This window comes from Heptranchias perlo, unplaced genomic scaffold (genome assembly GCF_035084215.1).
Source record: "Heptranchias perlo isolate sHepPer1 unplaced genomic scaffold, sHepPer1.hap1 HAP1_SCAFFOLD_315, whole genome shotgun sequence".
NCBI classification, from domain to species: Eukaryota; Metazoa; Chordata; class Chondrichthyes; order Hexanchiformes; family Hexanchidae; genus Heptranchias; species Heptranchias perlo.
The window spans coordinates 235,841-259,275 of NW_027139327.1; the positions used below are offsets into that span (position 1 = coordinate 235,841).

Sequence of the window (23,435 nt, forward strand, 5' to 3'; positions counted from 1 at the left end):
GGCTAGGAACTGGGAACTGATGGGAGAGTGATCTGAAGACATTTGGGATACTGAACTGAGAACAGGTACGACAGTGAACTGAGAACAGGTGGGACAGTGAACTGAGAACAGGTGTGACAGTGAACTGAGAACTGGTGGGACAGTGAACTGAGAACTGGTGGGACAGTGAACTGAGAACAGGTACGATAGTGAACTGAGAACAGGTGCGATAGTGAACTGAGAACAGGTGAGATGGTGAACTGAGAACAGGTGGGATAGTGAACTGAGAACAGGTGAGATGGTGAACTGAGAACAGGTATGAAAATGAACTGAGAACAGGTACAAAGGCGTACTGAGAACCTGTGGAATGCTGAACTGAGAATAGATGGGCTTGTGAACTGGGAACTGATGGGATAGTGAACTGAAAATATTTGGGATCGTGAACTGAAAACATTTGGGATCGTGAACTGAGAACAGGTATGAAAATGAACTGAGAACAGTTGGGAAAGTGAGCAAACAACAGGGATGAACATGAACTGAGAACAGGTGGTATAGTGAACTAAGAACAGATGGGACAGTGAACTGAGAACAGGTGCGATAGTGAACTGAGAACAGGTGCGATAGTGAACTGAGAACAGGTGCGAAAGTGAACTGAGAACAGGTGCGAAAGTGAACTGAGAACAGGTGGGATATGGAACTGAGAACAGCTGGGACAGTGAACTGAGAACAGGTGGGATAGTGAACTGAGAACAGGTGGGACAGTGGACCGAGAACAGGTGGGATAGTGAACTGAGAACAGGTGGGACAGTGAACTGAGAACAGGTGGGACAGTGAACTGAGAACAGGTGGGACAGTGAAATGAGAACAGGTGGGACAGTGAACTGAGAACAGGTGGGACAGTGAACTGAGAACAGGTGCGATAGTGAACTGAGAACAGGTACGCTAGTGAACTGAGAACAGGTTCGCTAGTGAACTGAGAACAGGTTCGCTAGTGAACTGAGAACAGGTGCGATAGTGAACTGAGAACAGGTGCGATAGTGAACTGAGAACAGGTGGGATAGTGAACTGAGAACAGGTGGGATAGTGAACTGAGAACAGGTGGGACAGTGAACTGAGAACTGGTGGGACAGTGAACTGAGAACAGGTGGGACAGTGAACTGAGAACAGGTGGGACAGTGAACTGAGAACAGGTGGGACAGTGAACTGAGAACAGGTGGGACAGTGAAATGAGAACAGGTGGGACAGTGAACTGAGAACAGGTGGGACAGTGAACTGAGAACAGGTGGGACAGTGAACTGAGAACAGGTACGCTAGTGAACTGAGAACAGGTGCGATAGTGAACTGAGAACAGGTGCGATAGTGAACTGAGAACACGTGCGAAAGTGAACTGAGAACAGGTGCGAAAGTGAACTGAGAACAGGTGGGATATGGAACTGAGAACAGCTGGGACAGTGAACTGAGAACTGGTGGGACAGTGAACTGAGAACAGGTGGGACAGTGAACTGAGAACAGGTGGGAAAGTGAACTGAGAACAGGTGAGATCGTGAACTGAGAACAGGTGGGACATTTAACTGAGAACAGATGGGACAGTGAACTGAGAACAGGTGGGAAAGTGAACTGAGAACAGGTGGGAAAGTGAACTGAGAACAGGTGAGATCGTGAACTGAGAACAGGTGGGACATTTAACTGAGAACAGATGGGACAGTGAACTGAGAACAGGTGGGAAAGTGAACTGAGAACAGGTGAGATGGTGAACTGAGAACAGTTGGGATAGTGAACTGAGAACTGGTGAGATCGTGAACTGAGAACAGCTGGGACATTTTACTGAGAACAGATGGGACAGTGAACTGAGAACAGGTGGGAAAGTGAACTGAGAACAGGTGGGAAAGTGAACTGAGAACAGGTGAGATCGTGAACTGAGAACAGGTGGGACATTTAACTGAGAACAGATGGGACAGTGAACTGAGAACAGGTGGGAAAGTGAACTGAGAACAGGTGAGATGGTGAACTGAGAACAGGTGGGATAGTGAACTGAGAACAGGTGAGATGGTGAACTGAGAACAGGTGGGACAAAGAACTGAGAACAGGTGGGACAGTGAACTGAGAACAGGTGGGACAGTGAACTGAGAACAGGTATGAAAGTGAACTGAGAACAGGTACGAAGGCGTACTGAGAACCTGTGGAATGCTGAATTGAGAACAGATGGGCTTGTGAACTGGGAACTGATGGGATAGTGAACTGAAAATATTTGGGATCGTGAACTGAAATCATTTGGGATCGTGAACTGAGAACATTTGGGATCGTGAACTGAGAACAGGTACGAAAATGAACTGAGAATAGTTGGGAAAGTGAACTGAGAACAGTTGGGAAAGTGAGCAGAGAACAGGGATGAACATGAACTGAGAACAGGTGGGATAGTGAACTGAGAACAGGTGGGACAGTGAACTGAGAACAGGTGGGACAGTGAACTGAGAACAGGTGGGACAGTGAACTGAGAACAGGTGGGATGGTGAACTGAGAACAGATGGGACAGTGAACTGAGAACAGGTGGGATAGTGAACTGAGAACAGGTGGGACAGTGAACTGAGAACAGATGGGACAGTGAACTGAGAACAGGTGGGATCGTGAACTGAGAACAGGTGGGACAGTGAACTGAGAACAGATGGGACAGTGAACTTAGAACAGGTGGGACAGTGAACTGAGAACAGGTGGGACAGTGAACTGAGAACAGATGGGACAGTGAACTGAGAACAGGTGGGATAGTGAACTGAGAACAGGTGGGACAGTGAACTGAGAACAGATGGGACAGTGAACTTAGAACAGGTGGGACAGTGAACTGAGAACAGGTGGGACAGTGAACTGAGAACAGGTGGGATCGTGAACTGAGAACAGGTGGGATAGTGAACTGAGAACAGGTGGGACAGTGAACTGAGAACAGATGGGACAGTGAACTGAGAACAGGTGGGATAGTGAACTGAGAACAGGTGGGATAGTGAACTGAGAACAGGTGGGGCGATTCCTTATGCTTGCCCCATTTTCAGGCTCAGCATTCAGTTAAGATGGAACAAGAGCCCTGTTGCTGGGTCTCCGACCGGCCTATTCTGGGAAGACCCATGTTTTCCTCGGGGCTGGAGCTGGGCTTAAGCTGACCGCAGGGGCCGGTCTGAGGAGGGAGGAACTGTCCCTTGTCTTCTGCTTCATTCTCCCTCACTGCAGGGGTCCATTGAAACCTGGTCTTTATGGGCTGCCCTTGACCCTCGTCCTGGGCCCTGTGGGAGTCCTGGGTTCGGGCTGAAGACAGGGAGGTAAGTTTAATTTTAAGCCCCCACTTCAGAATGCTCCCAGTGCCCAGAAGTCCCGATATCCGACCCCCGATATATAGTTTCAGGGTGGAGAGGCTCACGGCTGGGCTGAAATTTACCCCCTCCCCTTCTGCCATGCATTTGGCCCTGTGAGACGGCAGGCCTGTGCTGCGGGTGTCCCAGGTCATGTCAATGGCACTGGGTAGGATATACTGGCACTGTTGTGCCCAGAGAGGATCAGGGGACTTTGGATGGGCTTGTCCTGCCCAGTGCCAGGGCAGAGGGACGGGGGCAGGTGATCGACCCCAGGAAGATCAGGGATTCAGAGAGAGCTGGAGAGAGCGCTAGGTCAGAACGGCAGAAGGAGCCGGAGGAGGTGAACCAAAGAGAAGCGGGCCATATGGAAACTACTGCAAGGACATTCATATCAGAGACTGGGCTAATGTCGGGGTCTTGCATGGCCTGAACATCACAGCACACAACTAGCACAGGAACCAGCTCCAGCCCACACTTCACCCCTTCATGCACTTTGCTCAGGTTCCTTGCCTTCCTCCTACTCCTCCTTCCTTCTGCACCTCTGACCAACTCCATAAGGAACATGGGCTGCGATCGTGCCCATCTCCTTTGCACCCTCCACATGAAACATTTGATCATCAAAGAAAATGTGGGGCCGGATTTTCTGCAGGAGAGGCCCCTTGGGAGCACCGGCGAGGAACAGAGCCTCGTCTGTCTCCAGCCCCCAGGAGCGCAATGTCTTGAGAGCTCGGGCACCTGAGCTGGCAGCACTCCTCGCTGTTACCAGGTAGGTGCGGATTGGGCACTTCAAACGCTGACCTTTAGCATAAAACTTCTTCTGCAACTTTCCTAGCGATTCCAAAAAACCTTTGAGAGGCCCCTGTTCAATGGAATTAATAAATTTCACCAAGAGTGTAGACAGTGCCCACACACACAGCGTACAGAGTGCCCACACACACAGTGTAGTCAGTGCCCACACACACAGTGTACAGAGTGCCCACACACACAGCGTACAGAGTGCCCACACACACAGCGTGCAGAGTGCCCACACACACAGTGTAGTCAGTGCCCACACACACAGCGTACAGAGTGCCCACACACACAGCGTACAGAGTGCCCACACACACAGCGTACAGAGTGCCCACACACACAGTGTACAGAGTGCCCACACACACAGCGTGCAGAGTGCCCACACACACAGCGTGCAGAGTGCCCACACACACAGCGTGCAGAGTGCCCACACACACAGCGTACAGAGAGCCCACACACACAGCGTGCAGAGTGCCCACACACACAGCGTACAGAGTGCCCACACACACAGCGTACAGAGTGCCCACACACAGTGTAGACAGTGCCCACACACACAGTGTAGTCAGTGCCCACACACACAGCGTACAGAGTGCCCACACACACAGTGTACAGAGTGCCCACACACAGTGTACAGAGTGCCCACACACACAGTGTACAGAGTGCCCACACACACAGCGTACAGAGTGCCCACACACACAGTGTAGTCAGTGCCCACACACACAGCGTACAGAGTGCCCACACACACAGTGTACAGAGTGCCCACACACAGTGTACAGAGTGCCCACACACACAGCGTACAGAGTGCCCACACACACAGCGTACAGAGAGCCCACACACAGTGTACAGAGTGCCCACACACACAGTGTACAGAGTGCCCACACACAGTGTAGTCAGTGCCCACACACACAGTGTGCAGAGTGCCCACACACACAGTGTAGACAGTGCCCACACACACAGTGTAGTCAGTGCCCACACACACAGTGTGCAGAGAGCCCACAAAGTGTAGAGAGTGCCCACACACAGTGTAGTCAGTGCCCACACACACAGTGTGCAGAGAGCCCACAAAGTGTAGAGAGTGCCCACACACAGTGTAGACAGTGCCCACACACACAGCGTACAGAGTGCCCACACACAGCGTACAGAGTGCCCACACACACAGTGTAGACAGTGCCCACACACACAGAGTGCCCACACACAGAGTGCCCACACACAGCGCAGGCAGTGCCCACACACACAGTGTAAAGAGTGAGACACACAGTGTAGACAGTGCTCACACATAGTGTACAGAGTGCCCACATACACAGTGTAGACAGTGCCCACACACACAGTGTACAGAGTGCCCACACACACAGTGTACAGAGTGCCCACACACAGTGTAGACAGTGCCCACACACACAGTGTACAGAGTGCCCACACACACAGTGTACAGAGTGCCCACACACAGTGTAGACAGTGCCCACACACACAGTGTAGACAGTGCCCACACACACAGTGTAGACAGTGCCCACACACAGTGTAGACAGTGCCCACACACACAGTGTACAGAGTGCCCACACACACAGTGTACAGAGTGCCCACACACAGTGTAGACAGTGCCCACACACACAGTGTAGACAGTGCCCACACACACAGTGTAGACAGTGCCCACACACAGTGTAGACAGTGCCCACACACACAGTGTAGACAGTGCCCACACACAGTGTAGACAGTGCCCACACACACAGTGTAGACAGTGCCCACACACAGTGTAGACAGTGCCCACACACACAGTGTAGACAGTGCCCACACACACAGTGTAGACAGTGCCCACCCACACAGTGTACAGAGTGCCCACACACACAGTGTAGTCAGTGCCCACACACACAGTGTACAGAGTGCCCACACACACAGTGTAGTCAGTGCCCACACACACAGTGTACAGAGTGCCCACACACACAGTGTAGTCAGTGCCCACACACAGTGTACAGAGTGCCCACACACACAGTGTACAGAGTGCCCACACACACAGTGTAGTCAGTGCCCACACACAGTGTAGAGAGTGCCCACACACACAGCGTACAGAGTGCCCACACACAGTGTACAGAGTGCCCACACACACAGTGTAGACAGTGCCCACACACACAGCGTACAGAGTGCCCACACACACAGTGTAGTCAGTGCCCACACACACAGTGTGCAGAGAGCCCACAAAGTGTAGAGAGTGCCCACACACAGTGTAGACAGTGCCCACACACACAGAGTAAAGAGTGAGACACACAGTGTAGACAGTGCTCACACATAGTGTACAGAGTGCCCACATACACAGTGTAGACAGTGCCCACACACACAGTGTACAGAGTTCCCACACACAGTGTAGACAGTGCCCACACACACAGTGTAGAGAGTGCCCACACACACAGCGTAGTCAGTGCCCACACACACAGTGTACAGAGTGCCCACACCCAGTGTAGAGAGTGCCCACACACACAGTGTAGTCAGTGCCCACACACAGTGTAGACAGTGCCCACACACACAGTGTAGAGAGTGCCCACACACACAGTGTAGAGAGTGCCCACACACACAGTGTAGACAGTGCCCACACACACAGTGTAGACAGTGCCCACACACAGTGTACAGAGTGCCCACATACACAGTGTAGACAGTGCCCACACACAGTGTACATAGTGCCCACACACAGTGTAGACAGTGCCCACACACACAGTGTAGAGAGTGCCCACACACACAGCATAGTCAGTGCCCACACACACAGTGTACAGAGTGCCCACACCCAGTGTAGAGAGTGCCCACACACACAGTGTAGACAGTGCCCACACACACAGTGTAGAGAGTGCCCACACACACAGTGTAGACAGTGCCCACACACACAGTGTAGAGAGTGCCCACACACAGTGTACAGAGTGCCCACACACACAGTGTAGACAGTGCCCACACACACAGTGTAGACAGTGCCCACACACCTTGTAGACAGTGCCCACACACACAGTGTACAGAGTGCCCACACACACAGTGTACAGAGTGCCCACACACAGTGTAGAGAGTGTCCACACACAGTGTAGACAGTGCCCACACACAGTGTAGAGAGTGTCCACACACAGTGTAGACAGTGCCCACACACAGTGTAGACAGTGCCCACACACAGTGTAGACAGTGCCCACACACACAGTGTAGACAGTGCCCACACACAGTGTAGACAGTGCCCACACACACAGTGTAGACAGTGCCCACACACATAGTGTAGTCAGTGCCCACACACACAGTGTAGTCAGTGCCCACACACACAGCGTACAGAGTGCCCACACACACCGTGTAGTCAGTGCCCACACACAGTGTAGACAGTGCCCACACACAGTGTAGACAGTGCCCACACACACAGTGTAGACAGTGCCCACACACACCGTGTAGACAGTGCCCACACACACCGTGTAGACAGTGCCCACACACACAGTGTACAGAGTGCCCACACACAGTGTAGTCAGTGCCCACACACACAATGTAGAGAGTTCCCACACACAGTGTACAGAGTGCCCACACACAGTGTAGACAGTGCCCACACCCACAATGTAGAGAGTTCCCACACACAGTGTACAGAGTGCCCACACACAGTGTAGACAGTGCCCACACACAGTGTAGACAGTGCCCACACACAGTGTAGAGAGTGCCCACACACACCGTGTAGACAGTGCCCACACACACCGTGTAGACAGTGCCCACACACACAGTGTACAGAGTGCCCACACACAGTGTAGACAGTGCCCACACACAGTGTAGAGAGTGCCCACACACACAGCGTACAGAGTGCCCACACACAGTGTACAGAGTGCCCACACACACAGTGTAGACAGTGCCCACACACACAGCGTACAGAGTGCCCACACACACAGTGTAGTCAGTGCCCACACACACAGTGTGCAGAGAGCCCACAAAGTGTAGAGAGTGCCCACACACAGTGTAGACAGTGCCCACACACACAGAGTAAAGAGTGAGACACACAGTGTAGACAGTGCTCACACATAGTGTACAGAGTGCCCACATACACAGTGTAGACAGTGCCCACACACACAGTGTACAGAGTTCCCACACACAGTGTAGACAGTGCCCACACACACAGTGTAGAGAGTGCCCACACACACAGCGTAGTCAGTGCCCACACACACAGTGTACAGAGTGCCCACACCCAGTGTAGAGAGTGCCCACACACACAGTGTAGTCAGTGCCCACACACAGTGTAGACAGTGCCCACACACACAGTGTAGAGAGTGCCCACACACACAGTGTAGAGAGTGCCCACACACACAGTGTAGACAGTGCCCACACACACAGTGTAGACAGTGCCCACACACAGTGTACAGAGTGCCCACATACACAGTGTAGACAGTGCCCACACACACAGTGTACATAGTGCCCACACACAGTGTAGACAGTGCCCACACACACAGTGTAGAGAGTGCCCACACACACAGCATAGTCAGTGCCCACACACACAGTGTACAGAGTGCCCACACCCAGTGTAGAGAGTGCCCACACACACAGTGTAGACAGTGCCCACACACACAGTGTAGAGAGTGCCCACACACACAGTGTAGACAGTGCCCACACACACAGTGTAGAGAGTGCCCACACACAGTGTACAGAGTGCCCACACACACAGTGTAGACAGTGCCCACACACACAGTGTAGACAGTGCCCACACACCTTGTAGACAGTGCCCACACACCTTGTAGACAGTGCCCACACACACAGTGTACAGAGTGCCCACACACACAGTGTACAGAGTGCCCACACACAGTGTAGAGAGTGTCCACACACAGTGTAGACAGTGCCCACACACAGTGTAGAGAGTGTCCACACACAGTGTAGACAGTGCCCACACACAGTGTAGACAGTGCCCACACACAGTGTAGACAGTGCCCACACACACAGTGTAGACAGTGCCCACACACAGTGTAGACAGTGCCCACACACACAGTGTAGACAGTGCCCACACACATAGTGTAGTCAGTGCCCACACACACAGTGTAGTCAGTGCCCACACACACAGCGTACAGAGTGCCCACACACACCGTGTAGTCAGTGCCCACACACAGTGTAGACAGTGCCCACACACAGTGTAGACAGTGCCCACACACACAGTGTAGACAGTGCCCACACACACCGTGTAGACAGTGCCCACACACACCGTGTAGACAGTGCCCACACACACAGTGTACAGAGTGCCCACACACAGTGTAGTCAGTGCCCACACACACAATGTAGAGAGTTCCCACACACAGTGTACAGAGTGCCCACACACAGTGTAGACAGTGCCCACACACACAATGTAGAGAGTTCCCACACACAGTGTACAGAGTGCCCACACACAGTGTAGACAGTGCCCACACACAGTGTAGACAGTGCCCACACACAGTGTAGAGAGTGCCCACACACACCGTGTAGACAGTGCCCACACACACCGTGTAGACAGTGCCCACACACACAGTGTACAGAGTGCCCACACACACAGTGTAGAGAGTGCCCACACACACAGTGTAGAGAGTGCCCACACACACCGTGTAGACAGTGCCCACACACACCGTGTAGACAGTGCCCACACACACCGTGTAGACAGTGCCCACCGACCCTGAATGGGCAGTACCAGTGAGGAACACTGCCCACATTGGCACTGTCCATGCAGTGTGCCGATGGGTTGAGTACCTCACAGTGAAGCTCCAACTGATGACTGGGAAACCTCGCTGACACACTCTGACGCTTGAGCCATTGCTACACTCCCAATCGATCAGGAACGCCACACTCTCGGTGTGAATGTGGATCCACTCTGGCTCTCTATTCACACCATTCTCCACAGGTCCCATCGCCCTGCCCCCGCCCCCCCTTGTTCACCCTTCGATCTGTAATATATCTTACCGTGGCCAATGGTGTGTTTTCATTAGTCTGTTCATGTTCAAAGAATTTATCTAAACCTTGCTCCTTGACAATCTTTTCAGATTCATCTGAGAAAAGTACAGCATCTCCATCAAATGCCACACGCAGCTGTTTCTCAGAGACACTGATCTCTTTACTGGGACTGAAGATTGTGGCAGCAGCAATCCCTTGGAAAAAGAGACAAACTCAGTCAGTACCTTAGTTCAAGTCGGACAATCATCAAACATTCCCAACACCAGCCCGAGGACAGGTCCTTCTCACTGTCACAGGAACATTCCCAACACCAGCCCGAGGACAGGTCCTTCTCACTGTGAACAGGAACATTCCCAACACCAGCCCGAGGACAGGTCCTTCTCACTGTCACAGGAACATTCCCAACACCAGCCCGAGGACAGGTCCTTCTCACTGTGAACAGGAACATTCCCAACACCAGCCCGAGGACAGGTCCTTCTCACTGTCACAGGAACATTCCCAACACCAGCCCGAGGACAGGTCCTTCTCACTGTGAACAGGAACATTCCCAACACCAGCCCGAGGACAGGTCCTTCTCACTGTCACAGGAACATTCCCAACACCAGCCCGAGGACAGGTCCTTCTCACTCTGACAGGAACATTCCCAACACCAGCCCGAGGACAGGTCCTTCTCACTGTCACAGGAACATTCCCAACACCAGCCCGAGGACAGGTCCTTCTCACTGTCACAGGAACATTCCCAGCACCAGCCCGAGGACAGGTCCTTCTCACTGTGAACAGGAACATTCCCAACACCAGCCCGAGGACAGGTCCTTCTCACTCTGACAGGAACATTCCCAACACCAGCCCGAGGACAGGTCCTTCTCACTCTGACAGGAACATTCCCAACACCAGCCCGAGGACAGGTCCTTCTCACTCTGACAGGAACATTCCCAACACCAGCCCGAGGACAGGTCCTTCTCACTCTGACAGGAACATTCCCAACACCAGCCCGAGGACAGGTCCTTCTCACTCTGACAGGAACATTCCCAGCACCAGCCCGAGGACAGGTCCTTCTCACTCTGACAGGAACATTCCCAACACCAGCCCGAGGACAGGTCCTTCTCACTCTGACAGGAACATTCCCAACACCAGCCCGAGGACAGGTCCTTCTCACTCTGACAGGAACATTCCCAACACCAGCCCGAGGACAGGTCCTTCTCACTCTGACAGGAACATTCCCAACACCAGCCCGAGGACAGGTCCTTCTCACTCTGACAGGAACATTCCCAACACCAGCCCGAGGACAGGTCCTTCTCACTGTCACAGGAACATTCCCAACACCAGCCCGAGGACAGGTCCTTCTCACTGTGAACAGGAACATTCCCAACACCAGCCCGAGGACAGGTCCTTCTCACTCTGATAGAAACATTCCCAGCGCACAGACAACTGCTCCAAGTTTCTCTCTCTCTCACTGTGTCTCACTATTGTGCTCCTTTGCAGACACCTTTACCTGTCTCCACTCTGACCTATCAGAATGCAGTCAGAGCATTTCCAACATTGGTTTCTCCTCTCACTCACACACTGGAGTAGCCCAAAGACCTCTCCCCAGCTCCCTTCACTTCCTCTCCAACGTCCTTCCCCTTCCCCTCTGCAGGCATAGAGTCATCGTCCTCCAGTATACCGATGACACCCAGCTCCATCTCTGCACCACTTCTCACCAGCAAGTCATGGATGAGTCACAACCTCCTCCATTGGGATCTCCGAAGCCATCGTTCTTGGCTGCCAACTAAAACTGCACTCAGTGATACTGAGCCCCGCTCCCATCCCTCTGTCCAGCTGAACTGAACCGTCCGTAATCTCAGCGTCCTGTTCGACCCTGAGCAGAGCTTCAAACCGCACCCTCCACACCCCACCCTCATAGCATCACCCGCCCCTCCCCCACCCACCCTCAACCCCCACCCACCCGACCCACCCTCAGCCCCCAACCACCTCACCCTCAGCCCCCGCCCACTCGCACCCCCCTCCCACCCTCAGCCCCCACACACCAGACCCACCCAGGGTGAGGGTGGTAGGGTGAGGATGAGGGTGGGGGTGGGGTGAGGAGTGAGGGTGGATGGTGAGGGTCTGGGGTGAGGGTGGGGGTAGGGGTGAGGGTGGTTGGTGGGGGTGGGGGTGAGGGTGGGGGGTGAGGGTGAGGGTAGGGGTGGGTATTGAGGGTGGGGGGTGAGGGTGGGGGGTGGATGGTGAGGGTGGGGGGGGTGAGGGGTGAGGGTGGGGGTGAGTGTGACGGTGATGGTGAGGGTGCGGGTGGATGGTGAGGGTGAGGGTGAGGGTGAGGCTGGGGGTGGGGGGTGAGGGTGAGGGTAGGGGTGGGTATTGAGGGTGGGGGGTGAGGGTGAGGGTGGGGGTGAGGGTAGGGGGTGAGGGTGAGGGTGATGGTGAGGGTGAGAGTGGGGGGGTGAGGGGTGAGGGTGGGGGTGAGAGTGAGGGTGATGGTGAGGGTGATGGTGAGTGTGAGGGTGGGGGTGAGGGTGGGGGGTGAGGGTGAGGGTGATGGTGAGGGTGAGAGTGGGGGGGTGAGGGGTGAGGTTAGGGGTGAGAGTGAGGGTGGGGGTGAGTGTGAGGGTGGGGGTGAGGGTAGGGGGTGAGGGTGAGGGTGATGGTGAGTGTGAGGGTGGGGGTGAGGGTAGGGGGTGAGGGTGAGGGTGATGGTGAGGGTGAGAGTGGGGGGGTGAGGGGTGAGGGTGGGGGTGAGAGTGAGGGTGATGGTGATGGTGAGGGTGATGGTGAGTGTGAGGGTGGGGGTGGGGGGTGAGGGTGAGGGTGATGGTGAGGGTGAGAGTGGGGGGGTGAGGGGTGAGGGTAGGGGTGAGAGTGAGGGTGGGGGGTGAGGGTGAGAGTGAGGGTGATGGTGAGGGTGGATGGTGAGGGCGGGGGGGTGAGGGGTGAGGGTGAGAGTGAGGGTGGGGGGTGAGGGGTGAGGGTGAGAGTGAGGGCGGGGGGGTGAGGGGTGAGGGTGAGAGTGAGGGTGATGGTGAGGGTGAGAGTGGGGGGGTGAGGGGTGAGGGTGGGGGTGAGAGTGAGGGTGGGGGGTGAGGGGTGAGGGTGAGAGTGAGGGTGATGGTGAGGGTGGATGGTGAGGGCGGGGGGGTGAGGGGTGAGGGTGAGAGTGAGGGTGGGGGGTGAGGGGTGAGGGTGAGAGTGGGGATAGGGGTGGGGGGTGAGGTTGAGGGTTAGGTGAGAGTGAGGTTGAGGGTGAGGGTGAGGTTGAGGGTGAGTGTGAGGGTGGGGGTGAGTGTGAGGGGTGAGTGTGGGGGGTGAGGGTGAGGGTGGGGGCTGAGGGGTGAGTGTGAGAGTGAGGGTGAGGGTAGAGGTGAGGGTGAGGGTGAGGTTGAGGGTGATGGTGAGGGTGAGGGTGAGGGTGAGTGTGAGGGTGGGGGTGAGGGTGAGGGTGGGGGTAGAGGTGAGGGTGAGGGTGAGGTTGAGGGTGGGGGTGAGGGTGAGGGTGGGGTTGAGGGTGAGGGTGGGGATAGGGGTGGGGGTGAGGTTGAGGGTGAGGGTAGAGGTGAGGGTGAGGGTGAGGTTGAGGGTGAGGGTGAGGGTGAGGGTGGGGTTGAGGGTGGGGGGATGCAGGATCTGGTGTGAGGTGCTGAGACTCATGCAGAGCATCTGGAAAAATGTTCATTCTCCATTCATTCCGTTTGAGGGTGACTTTCACCGCCAGTTGGCTCCGGGTCTAAATCTGCCCTCGTCGACACGTGTCACACTGCCATATATGGGCAGCTGTGGCTCTGCATTGCCCAAGTTATGCTATGAATGCAGCCATGGTAACAGGAGGCAGCAGGTGGAGTGGGGGCTGGGCAAGAATAAAATGCAGCCGGAAAATTCGGACGAGTCAGGTCCCCACAGTTCACGGCTAAATCAGCCCTGTCAACACAAGTCAGTGCAACTCAAGGAAGTGAAGTGTAGCGACACAACTGACTGGAGAGGGAATGGCCCTGAGCCTCTATCTGTTTGGATATGCTACTGAGTCCTTCAACTGCTATTGTTAAGTGTGGTCTTTGTTAAGTGTGGTCTTTGTTAAGTGTGGTCTTTATAGTGACCATCCACATCTCTAACAAATATTAAAAATATACACAGATCATCATAGAATTTTACAGCGGAGGAGGCCATTTTTTAAAAATTCGTTCACGGGATGTGGGCGTCGCTGGCGAGGCCGGCATTTATTGCCCATCCCTAATTGCCCTTGAGAAGGTGGTGGTGAGCTGCCTTCTTGAACCGCTGCAGTCCGTGTGGTGAAGGTTCTCCCACAGTGCTGTTAGGAAGGGAGTTCCAGGATTTTGACCCAGCGACGATGAAGGAGCGGCGATATATTTCCAAGTCGGGATGGTGTGTGACTCGGAGGGGAACGTGCAGGTGGTGTTGTTCCCATGTGCCTGCTGCCCTTGTCCTTCTAGGTGGTAGAGGTCGCGGGTTTGGGAGGTGCTGTGGAAGAAGCCTTGGCGAGTTGCTGCAGTGTATCCTGTGGATGGTACACACTGCAGCCACGGTGCGCCGGTGGTGAAGGGAGTGAATGTTTAGGGTGGTGGATGGGGTGCCAATCAAGCAGGCTGCTTTGTCCTGGATGGTGTCGAGCTTCTTGAGTATTGTTGGAGCTGCACTCATCCAGGCAAGTGGAGAGTATTCCATCACACTCCTGACTTGTGCCTTGTAGATGGTGGAAAGGCTTTGGGGAGTCAGGAGGTGAGTCACTCGCCGCAGAATACCCAGCCTCTGACCTGCTCTTGTAGCCACAGTATTTATGTGGCTGGTCCAGTTAAGTTTCTGGTCAATGGTGACCCCCAGGATGTTGATGGTGGGGGATTCGGTGACGGTAATGCCATTCGGCCCATTGTGCTTGTGCCGGCTCTCTGGCAGATCTCTTCACTTAGTTCTACTCCCATGGCCTTTTCCCAAACCCTTTTAGATATTTTTTTGTCAAACATTTATCCTCCTCCCTTTTGCATTCAGGAGAACTTTTTTAGCCAGTACATAGCAAGCCCAAGAGGAGGGGGCAGTTCTGGATTTAGTTTTAGGGAATGGAAGGAGGCGGAAGGATTATCAGTGGGAGAGCATTTTGGTGATAGTGATTATAATTCAGTTAGATTTAGCATAGTTATGGAAAAGGACAAAGACAGACGAGGAGTAAAAGTTCTCAATTGGGGAAAGGCCAATTTTACTAAGCTGAGAAGTGATTTAGCAAAAGTGAACTGGAAACAGCTACTTGAAGGTAAATCAGTGTCAGAGCAGTGGGAGGCATTCAAGGGGGAGATTCAAGGGGTGCAGAGTAAACATGTTCCCACAAAGAAAAAGGGTGGGACTCCCAAATCTAGAGCCCCCTGGATGACAAGGAGCACACAGGGTAAGATAAGGCAGAAAAGGGAAGTTTATGTCAGACACCGAGAGCTCAATACTGCAGAAATCCTAGAGGAGTATAGAAAGTGCCCAGTGCTTTTTGAAAAATGTAATCTCGGGATGTGGGTGACATTAGCATGGTTACATTTATTGCCCATCCTTAAAAGTGTCTTTTCCACTTCCATTTTCTCAGCACCATTTCCTTTCTCCCATTCTCCTACCCTATTGCTCCACTTTCGCCTCTTGTATCCTTTCAGTCGCACTAACATTCTTCTGTGAAAATCGAGGCAAAGTCCTGATTTAGTATCTCCGCCATTCCTTCATCCCCTGAAGATTTCCTTCTCCATCTCTAATTGGTTCTACCCTTTCTTCACATATTGTTTTTATTTTCTGGCTCTTTATAAAACTTTTCACTATTCCCCTTTATTTTCCTGCCACTTTTTTTTTCATACCTCATCTTAATCGTTCTACTTTCTGCTTCCCCTCCATATTTTCTATATTTGGCTTGATTTTATTTTGTATTATTAGCCCTACATTCATCATATGACAAGCTCAAGATGGCCCACAGCGTTATAGCTTTTGAAGTGTATTCACTGCTGTAATGTAGATTAAATCTCAGTTTAATTTTAATTTCTCTAATTATCAAAGGAACACAGCTTTTACTGTGCCCTTTACTGGGAGTACTGGTCTGGTTTGTACCCTCCTCATCTCCTGGTTCAATGTTTTCCATTGGTTCTCCACTGTCCATACCTGGGCAAGTTCCCTTTGTCGCTCACTGAAATTTGTTCTTTTTCTGTTAAGTGCCTTTATCTTTGACTGATATAAAAACTAGGTCCTTGCCACCCATGAGCTTATTGTGGTCTATTCTGCTGACTGTGGGGTCCCCATCACTGCTGCGTTTCTACACTTCACTCCCCCTCTTTGGAACCCATTGCTCCATGGTATCAGGGTTTTTAATCATGGATTCTCTGTTTTTCAATCTCAGGAGATCTCAGCACTGCTTCCTGCCTCCACTTCCTGCTCCGAAGGACCGTCACTCAGCTCCCTCCCTCACTAACTCACTAACTCTGCCCATGAGCCACCAATGTGCATCCTGAGACCCCTTCAGCACCCCGAGTGTCGCTAGTTTCTCCTCAGGCTCACAAACCCTAAACTCGAGTGTACACAATCGGAGATAATTCCCCCTCGAGTATACACGAACAAACACACTTCCCGTTGTCAAGGCTACACCGGACACGCAGATACTGCACATCACAGGCTTCAGGTATCTCTTTCCTGTCCCCCAGCCCCAAATACTAAATTAAACTGTTTTCACACACTTTGTGATTTATTCCCACAAGTAGAATTTCAGGCAAACTGCATCTCAAAGCCCATCTCACTCTCTGCAATTAGTTTCCAACTGAGCAGGAGGGGGTCTGGGTCGGAGGGGGGGGGTCTGGGTCAGAGGTGGGGGGGTCTGGGTCGGGGGGGTCTGGGTCAGAGTGGGGGGGGTCTGGGTCGGAGGGTGGGTCTGGGTCGGAGGTGGGGGGGGTCTGGGCTGGAGAGGGGGGGGTCTGGGTCGGAGGGGGGGGTCTGGGTCAGAGGTGGGGGGGTCTGGGTCGGGGGGGTCTGGGTCGGGGGGGTCTGGGTCAGAGTGGGGGGGGTCTGGGTCAGAGTGGGGGGGGGGGTCTGGGTCGGAGGGGGGTCCAAAGTCACTGAAGAAAATTAAACTCAAAATAAAGTAAATTAATGAAGTGAGCAGGTTAGTACCAAGGCCCCAAACACGCCCTGAGACGATTCTCCTCGCCTTTTGCAGTCACTGGTCTCTTGTATCTTAGACTGGGAAGATGGACGACCCTCTCCATGGTGTGTGAATTCTGTCTACTGAAGTTTAAATCCCAGGCTTCAGTTAAGGAGCATCCCCAGTACACAATGCCCCATCCTCAGCACACGATGCCCCATCCCCAGTACACAATGCCCCATCCTCAGCACACGATGCCCCATCCCCAGTACACAATGCCCCATCCTCAGCACACGATGCCCCATCCTCAGTACACAATGCCCCATCCTCAGTACACAATGCCCCATCCTCAGTACACAATGCCCCATCCTCAGTACACAATGCCCCATCCTCAGCACACGATGCCCCATCCCCAGTACACAATGCCCCATCCTCAGCACACGATGCCCCATCCTCAGTACACAATGCCCCATCCCCAGTACACGATGCCCCATCCCCAGTACACGATGCCCCATCCTCAGCACACGATGCCCCATCCCCAGTACACAATGCCCCATCCCCAGTACACGATGCCCCATACTCAGCACACGATGCCCCATCCTCAGTACACAATGCCCCATCCCCAGTACACAATGCCTCATCCTCAGTACACAATGCCCCATCCTCAGTACACAATGCCCCATCCTCAGCACACGATGCCCCATCCCCAGTACACAATGCCTCATCCTCAGTACACAATGCCCCATCCTCAGCACACGATGCCCCATCCCCAGTACACAATGCCTCATCCCCAGTACACGATGCCCCATCCTCAGCACACGATGCCCCATCCCCAGTACACAATGCCCCATCCCCAGTACACGATGCCCCATACTCAGCACACGATGCCCCATCCTCAGTACACAATGCCCCATCCCCAGTACACAATGCCTCATCCTCAGTACACAATGCCCCATCCTCAGTACACAATGCCCCATCCTCAGTACACAATGCCCCATCCCCAGTACACAATGCCCCATCCTCAGTACACAATGCCCCATCCTCAGTACACAATGCCCCATCCCCAGTACACGATGCCCCATACTCAGCACACGATGCCCCATCCTCAGTACACAATGCCCCATCCCCAGTACACGATGCCCCATACTCAGCACACGATGCCCCATCCTCAGTACACAATGCCTCATCCTCAGTACACAATGCCCCATCCCCAGTACACAATGCCTCATCCTCAGTACACAATGCCCCATCCTCAGTACACAATGCCCCATCCCCAGTACACAATGCCTCATCCTCAGTACACAATGCCTCATCCTCAGTACACAATGCCCCATCCTCAGCACACGATGCCCCATCCTCAGTACACAATGCCCCATCCTCAGTACACAATGCCCCATCCTCAGCACACGATGCCCCATCCCCAGTACACAATGCCCCATCCCCAGTACACGATGCCCCATACTCAGCACACGATGCCCCATCCTCAGTACACAATGCCTCATCCTCAGTACACAATGCCTCATCCTCAGTACACAATGCCCCATCCTCAGCACACGATGCCCCATCCTCAGTACACAATGCCCCATCCTCAGTACACAATGCCCCATCCTCAGTACACAATGCCCCATCCCCAGTACACAATGCCCCATCCTCAGTACACAATGCCCCATACTCAGCACACGATGCCCCATCCTCAGTACACAATGCCCCATCCCCAGTACACAATGCCCCATCCCCAGTACACAATGCCCCATCCCCAGTACACAATGCCCCATCCCCAGTACACAATGCCCCATCCCCAGTACACAATGCCCCATCCTCAGTACACAATGCCCCATCCCCAGTACACAATGCCCCATCCTCAGTACACAATGCCCCATCCCCAGTACACAATGCCCCATCCTCAGTACACAATGCCCCATCCCCAGTACACGATGCCCCATCCTCAGCACACGATGCCCCATCCTCAGCACACGATGCCCCATCCTCAGCACACGATGCCCCATCCTCAGCACACGATGCCCCATCCCCAGTACACAATGCCCCATCCCCAGTACACAATGCCCCATCCTCAGCACACAATGCCCCATCCCCAGTACACAATGCCCCATCCCCAGTACACATTGCCCCATCCTCAGTACACAATGCCCCATCCTCAGTACACAATGCCCCATCCCCAGTACACAATGCCCCATCCCCAGTACACAATGCCCCATCCTCAGCACACGATGCCCCATCCCCAGTACACAATGCCCCATCCTCAGTACACGATGCCCCATCCTCAGTACACAATGCCCCATCCTCAGTACACAATGCCCCATCCTCAGCGCACAATGCCCCATCCCCAGTACACGATGCCCCATCCTCAGTACACGATGCCCCATCCTCAGTACACAATGCCCCATCCTCAGTACACAATGCCCCATCCTCAGTACACGATGCCCCATCCTCAGTACACAATGCCCCATCCTCAGTACACAATGCCCCATCCTCAGTACACAATGCCCCATCCTCAGTACACGATGCCCCATCCTCAGTACACAATGCCCCATCCTCAGTACACAATGCCCCATCCTCAGTACACAATGCCCCATCCCCAGTACACAATGCCCCATCCTCAGTACACAATGCCCCATCCTCAGTACACGATGCCCCATCCTCAGCACACGATGCCCCATCCTCAGTACACAATGCCCCATCCTCAGTACACAATGCCCCATCCTCAGTACACAATGCCCCATCCCCAGTACACAATGCCCCATCCTCAGTACACAATGCCCCATCCTCAGTACACGATGCCCCATCCTCAGTACACGATGCCCCATCCTCAGTACACGATGCCCCATCCTCAGTACACAATGCCCCATCCTCAGTACACAATGCCCCATCCTCAGTACACAATGCCCCATCCTCAGTACACAATGCCCCATCCTCAGCCTGTGGGGCTGTTCATGGTCTGGTAATCTTTGCTTTGCAAGGTAACAACAGACGCCTCAGGGATGGGGCTTGCTTCAGAGAGTGAGGATGGAGGAGGTCATAGGAGAGACTTCTCATGTCAAAGTGCCATGACAAGAGAAAACTTGAGGGTGCTCCTCATGGGATTATCCCCCCAGGAATGTGACTGAGTGCGGGCTCTTCAGAACAGAGACAGACTCTACTGGGAGTGGTGATCACCTCTCCCCAGCATCACACCGCGATCTTTAAAATACCTCACTGATTGGCTGAAGGTTGCAGGTGATGAGATTCCTGGCTCGGTCAATGGATGATTTCAATGTGAGTGCTATGGATTTCTATGGAAGCCGAGAGCTGAGTGGTTGGTCTGTGCTTACCTTGCTCGATGGCATCCTGAACTTTCTCCGAATCGGCCGATAGGTAAAGGTTGGTGTGATAAGCTTTCAAATACTCGATCGGACTCTTGCCGCCTGTCATGCAGAATCTTTCAACGGAGAGACCTAGAGAGGAACATACATGGATAATGAGCCTGGCCCCACCTGTGAGTGGGGGCGGTGAGAGGGGTCTGAGCTGCATATTAATCGGGGGTGATGTTATTCTGGGGTGACATTAATCGGGGGTGACATTAATCGGGGTTATATTAATCGGGGGTGATGTTAATCGGGGGTGATGTTAATCGGGGGTGATGTTAATCGGGGGTGACATTAATCGGGGTTATATTAATCGGGGGTGATGTTAATCGGGGGTGATGTTAATCGGGGGTGATGTTAATCGGGAGTGACATTAATCGGGGGTGACATTTATCGTGGGTGACATTAATCGGGGGTGACATTTATCGGGGGTTGATATTATCGGGGGTGACATTTATCAGGGGTGACATTTATCGGGGGTGATATTAATCGGGGGTGACATTTATCAGGGGTGACATTTATCGTGGGTGACATTAATCGGGGGTGACATTTATCGGGGGTTGATATTATCGGGGGTGACATTTATCAGGGGTGACATTTATCGGGGGTGATATTAATCGGGGGTGACATTTATCGGGGGTGATGTTAATCTGGGGTGATATTATCGGGGGTGATATTAATCGGGGGTGATATTAATCGGGGGTGATATTATCGGGGGTGATGTTAATCTGGGGTGATATTTATCGGGGGTGATATTTATCGGGGGTGATATTAATCGGGGGTGATAATTATTGGGGGTGATATTAATCGGGGGTGATATTTATCGGGGGTGACATTAATCGGGGGTGATATTATCGGGGGTGATGTTAATCTGGGGTGATATTTATCGGGGGTGATAATTATTGGGGGTGATATTAATCGGGGGTGATATTATCGGGGGTGATATTTATCGGGGGTGATATTTATCGGGGGTGATATTAATCGGGGGTGATAATTATTGGGGGTGATATTAATCGGGGGTGATATTTATCGGGGGTGACATTAATCGGGGGTGATATTATCGGGGGTGATGTTAATCTGGGGTGATATTTATCGGGGGTGATAATTATTGGGGGTGATATTAATCGGGGGTGATATTATCGGGGGTGATATTTATCGGGGGTGATATTTATTGGGGGTGATATTTATCGGGGGTGATATTAATCGGGGGTGATATTTATTGGGGGTGATATTTATCGGGGGTGATATTTATCGGGGGTGATATTAATCGGGGGTGATATTTATCGGGGGTGATATTTATCGGGGGTGATATTTATCGGGGGTGATATTAATCGGGGGTGATATTATCGGGGGTGATGTTAATCTGGGGTGATATTTATCGGGGGTGATATTTATCAAGTCCAAACCTACTATCTTTAATTCATTAGAAGGCCGACTACAATTGAAAATTTTTCAGACTTTACGAGAGCAGGAACCAATGAAAATGAGGACACGTGAAAAAGGGTCTCAGAGCCACTGGCTCTGCCCTCTCGGGTTCAGACCCCCGCTCTGGCTCAGACCCCCCTCCATCTCTGCCCTCTCTGGTTTAGAAGCCCCTTCCAGCTCAGACCCCCCCCCTCTGGCTCAGACCCACCCCTCCAGCTCAGACCCCCCCCCTTCTCTGGCTCAGACCCACCCCTCTGGCTCAGACCCTCTCCTCCGGCTCACACCCTCCCCTCCGGCTCAGACCCCCGCACTCTGGCTCAGACGCCCCCCGCCCCCCACCTCTGGCTCAGACCCCCCACCTCCGGCTCAGGGCTCGTTTACATTTTCTGATGAGCTCTGGTGTATTTCTGCAGCTACTGAGTCGCCTTCTCGAATGTTGGAGGGAAACGGCAGTGACTCATAGTGACCAGAGGCTCAGAGTGACCAGAGGCTCAGAGTGACCAGAGGCTCAGAGTGACTAGAGGCTCAGAGTGACCAGGGGCACAGAGGGACCAGAGACTCAGAGGGGCTCAGAGTGACCAGAGGCTCAGAGTGACCACAGACTCAGAGGGACTCAGAGTGACCACAGACTCAGAGGGACTCAGGGTGACCACAGACTCAGAGGGACTCAGGATGACCACAGACTCAGAGGGACTCAGAGTGACCACAGACTCAGAGGGACTCAGGGTGACCAGAGGTGCAGAGGGACTCAAAGTGACTAGTGGCTCAGAATGACCAGTGACTCAGAGGGACTCAGGATGACCAGTGGTTCAGAGTGCCCAGCGACTCAGAGTGACCAGAGACTCAGGATGACCAAGGGCTCCAGGTGACCAGCGACCCAGAGTGACCAGCGACCCAGAGTGACCAGCGACCCAGAGTGACCAGCGACCCAGAGTGACCAGCGACCCAGAGTGACCAGCGACCCAGAGTGACCAGCGACCCAGAGTGTTCAAGTATCCCATACGCTTTCTTAACCGCCTTATCAACTTGACACCTTCAAAGATTTGTGAATATGCATCCCCCAGGTCCCACTGCTCTTGCACTGCCTCAAAATAGTGCCATTTAGATTCACAGTATCATCATAGCAGGTACGGCACAGGAGGAGGCCTTTTGGCCCATCGTGCTGTGCCGGCTCTTTGAAAGAGCAATCCAATTAGTCCCACTGCCCTGCTCTTTCCCCAGAGTCCTGTAAACTTTTCCCTTCAAGTATTTATCCAATTCTCTTTTTATTCTGCCTTTCCACGTTGTTCCTCCCAAAGTGCTTCACCTCACACTTAATCCTCAGTAATTTTCATCTGCCATGTGTCTGCCCATTTCACCAGTCTGTCTCTGTCCTCCTGAAGTCTGTTACTATCCTGCTCACTATTTACTTTGTTGCCAAGTTTGTTTCATCCGTAAACAAGTCCAGGTCATTTATATTGTAACAAGAAAAGCAGTGGTCCTAATACTGACCCCTGGGGAACTCCACTGTATACTTCCCTCCAGTCTGAAAAACATCCGTTCACCACTACTCTC

At 53.2% G+C, this 23,435-nt stretch overlaps 1 protein-coding gene across 1 annotated transcript in view; it reads right to left on the reverse strand.

The window, feature by feature from the left end:
- Positions 1–3,486: 3,486 nt before the first annotated feature.
- LOC137311237 (cytosolic 5'-nucleotidase 1A-like) overlaps positions 3,487–23,435 on the reverse strand; it is a gene marked incomplete at its 5' end in the record, with an annotated part of 85,685 nt that continues 65,736 nt past the window's right edge. The window contains 3 exon segments of the mRNA XM_067978555.1: positions 3,487–4,176; positions 10,008–10,192; positions 20,424–20,546. Coding sequence (XP_067834656.1) covers positions 3,835–4,176; positions 10,008–10,192; positions 20,424–20,546 — 650 coding nt within the window.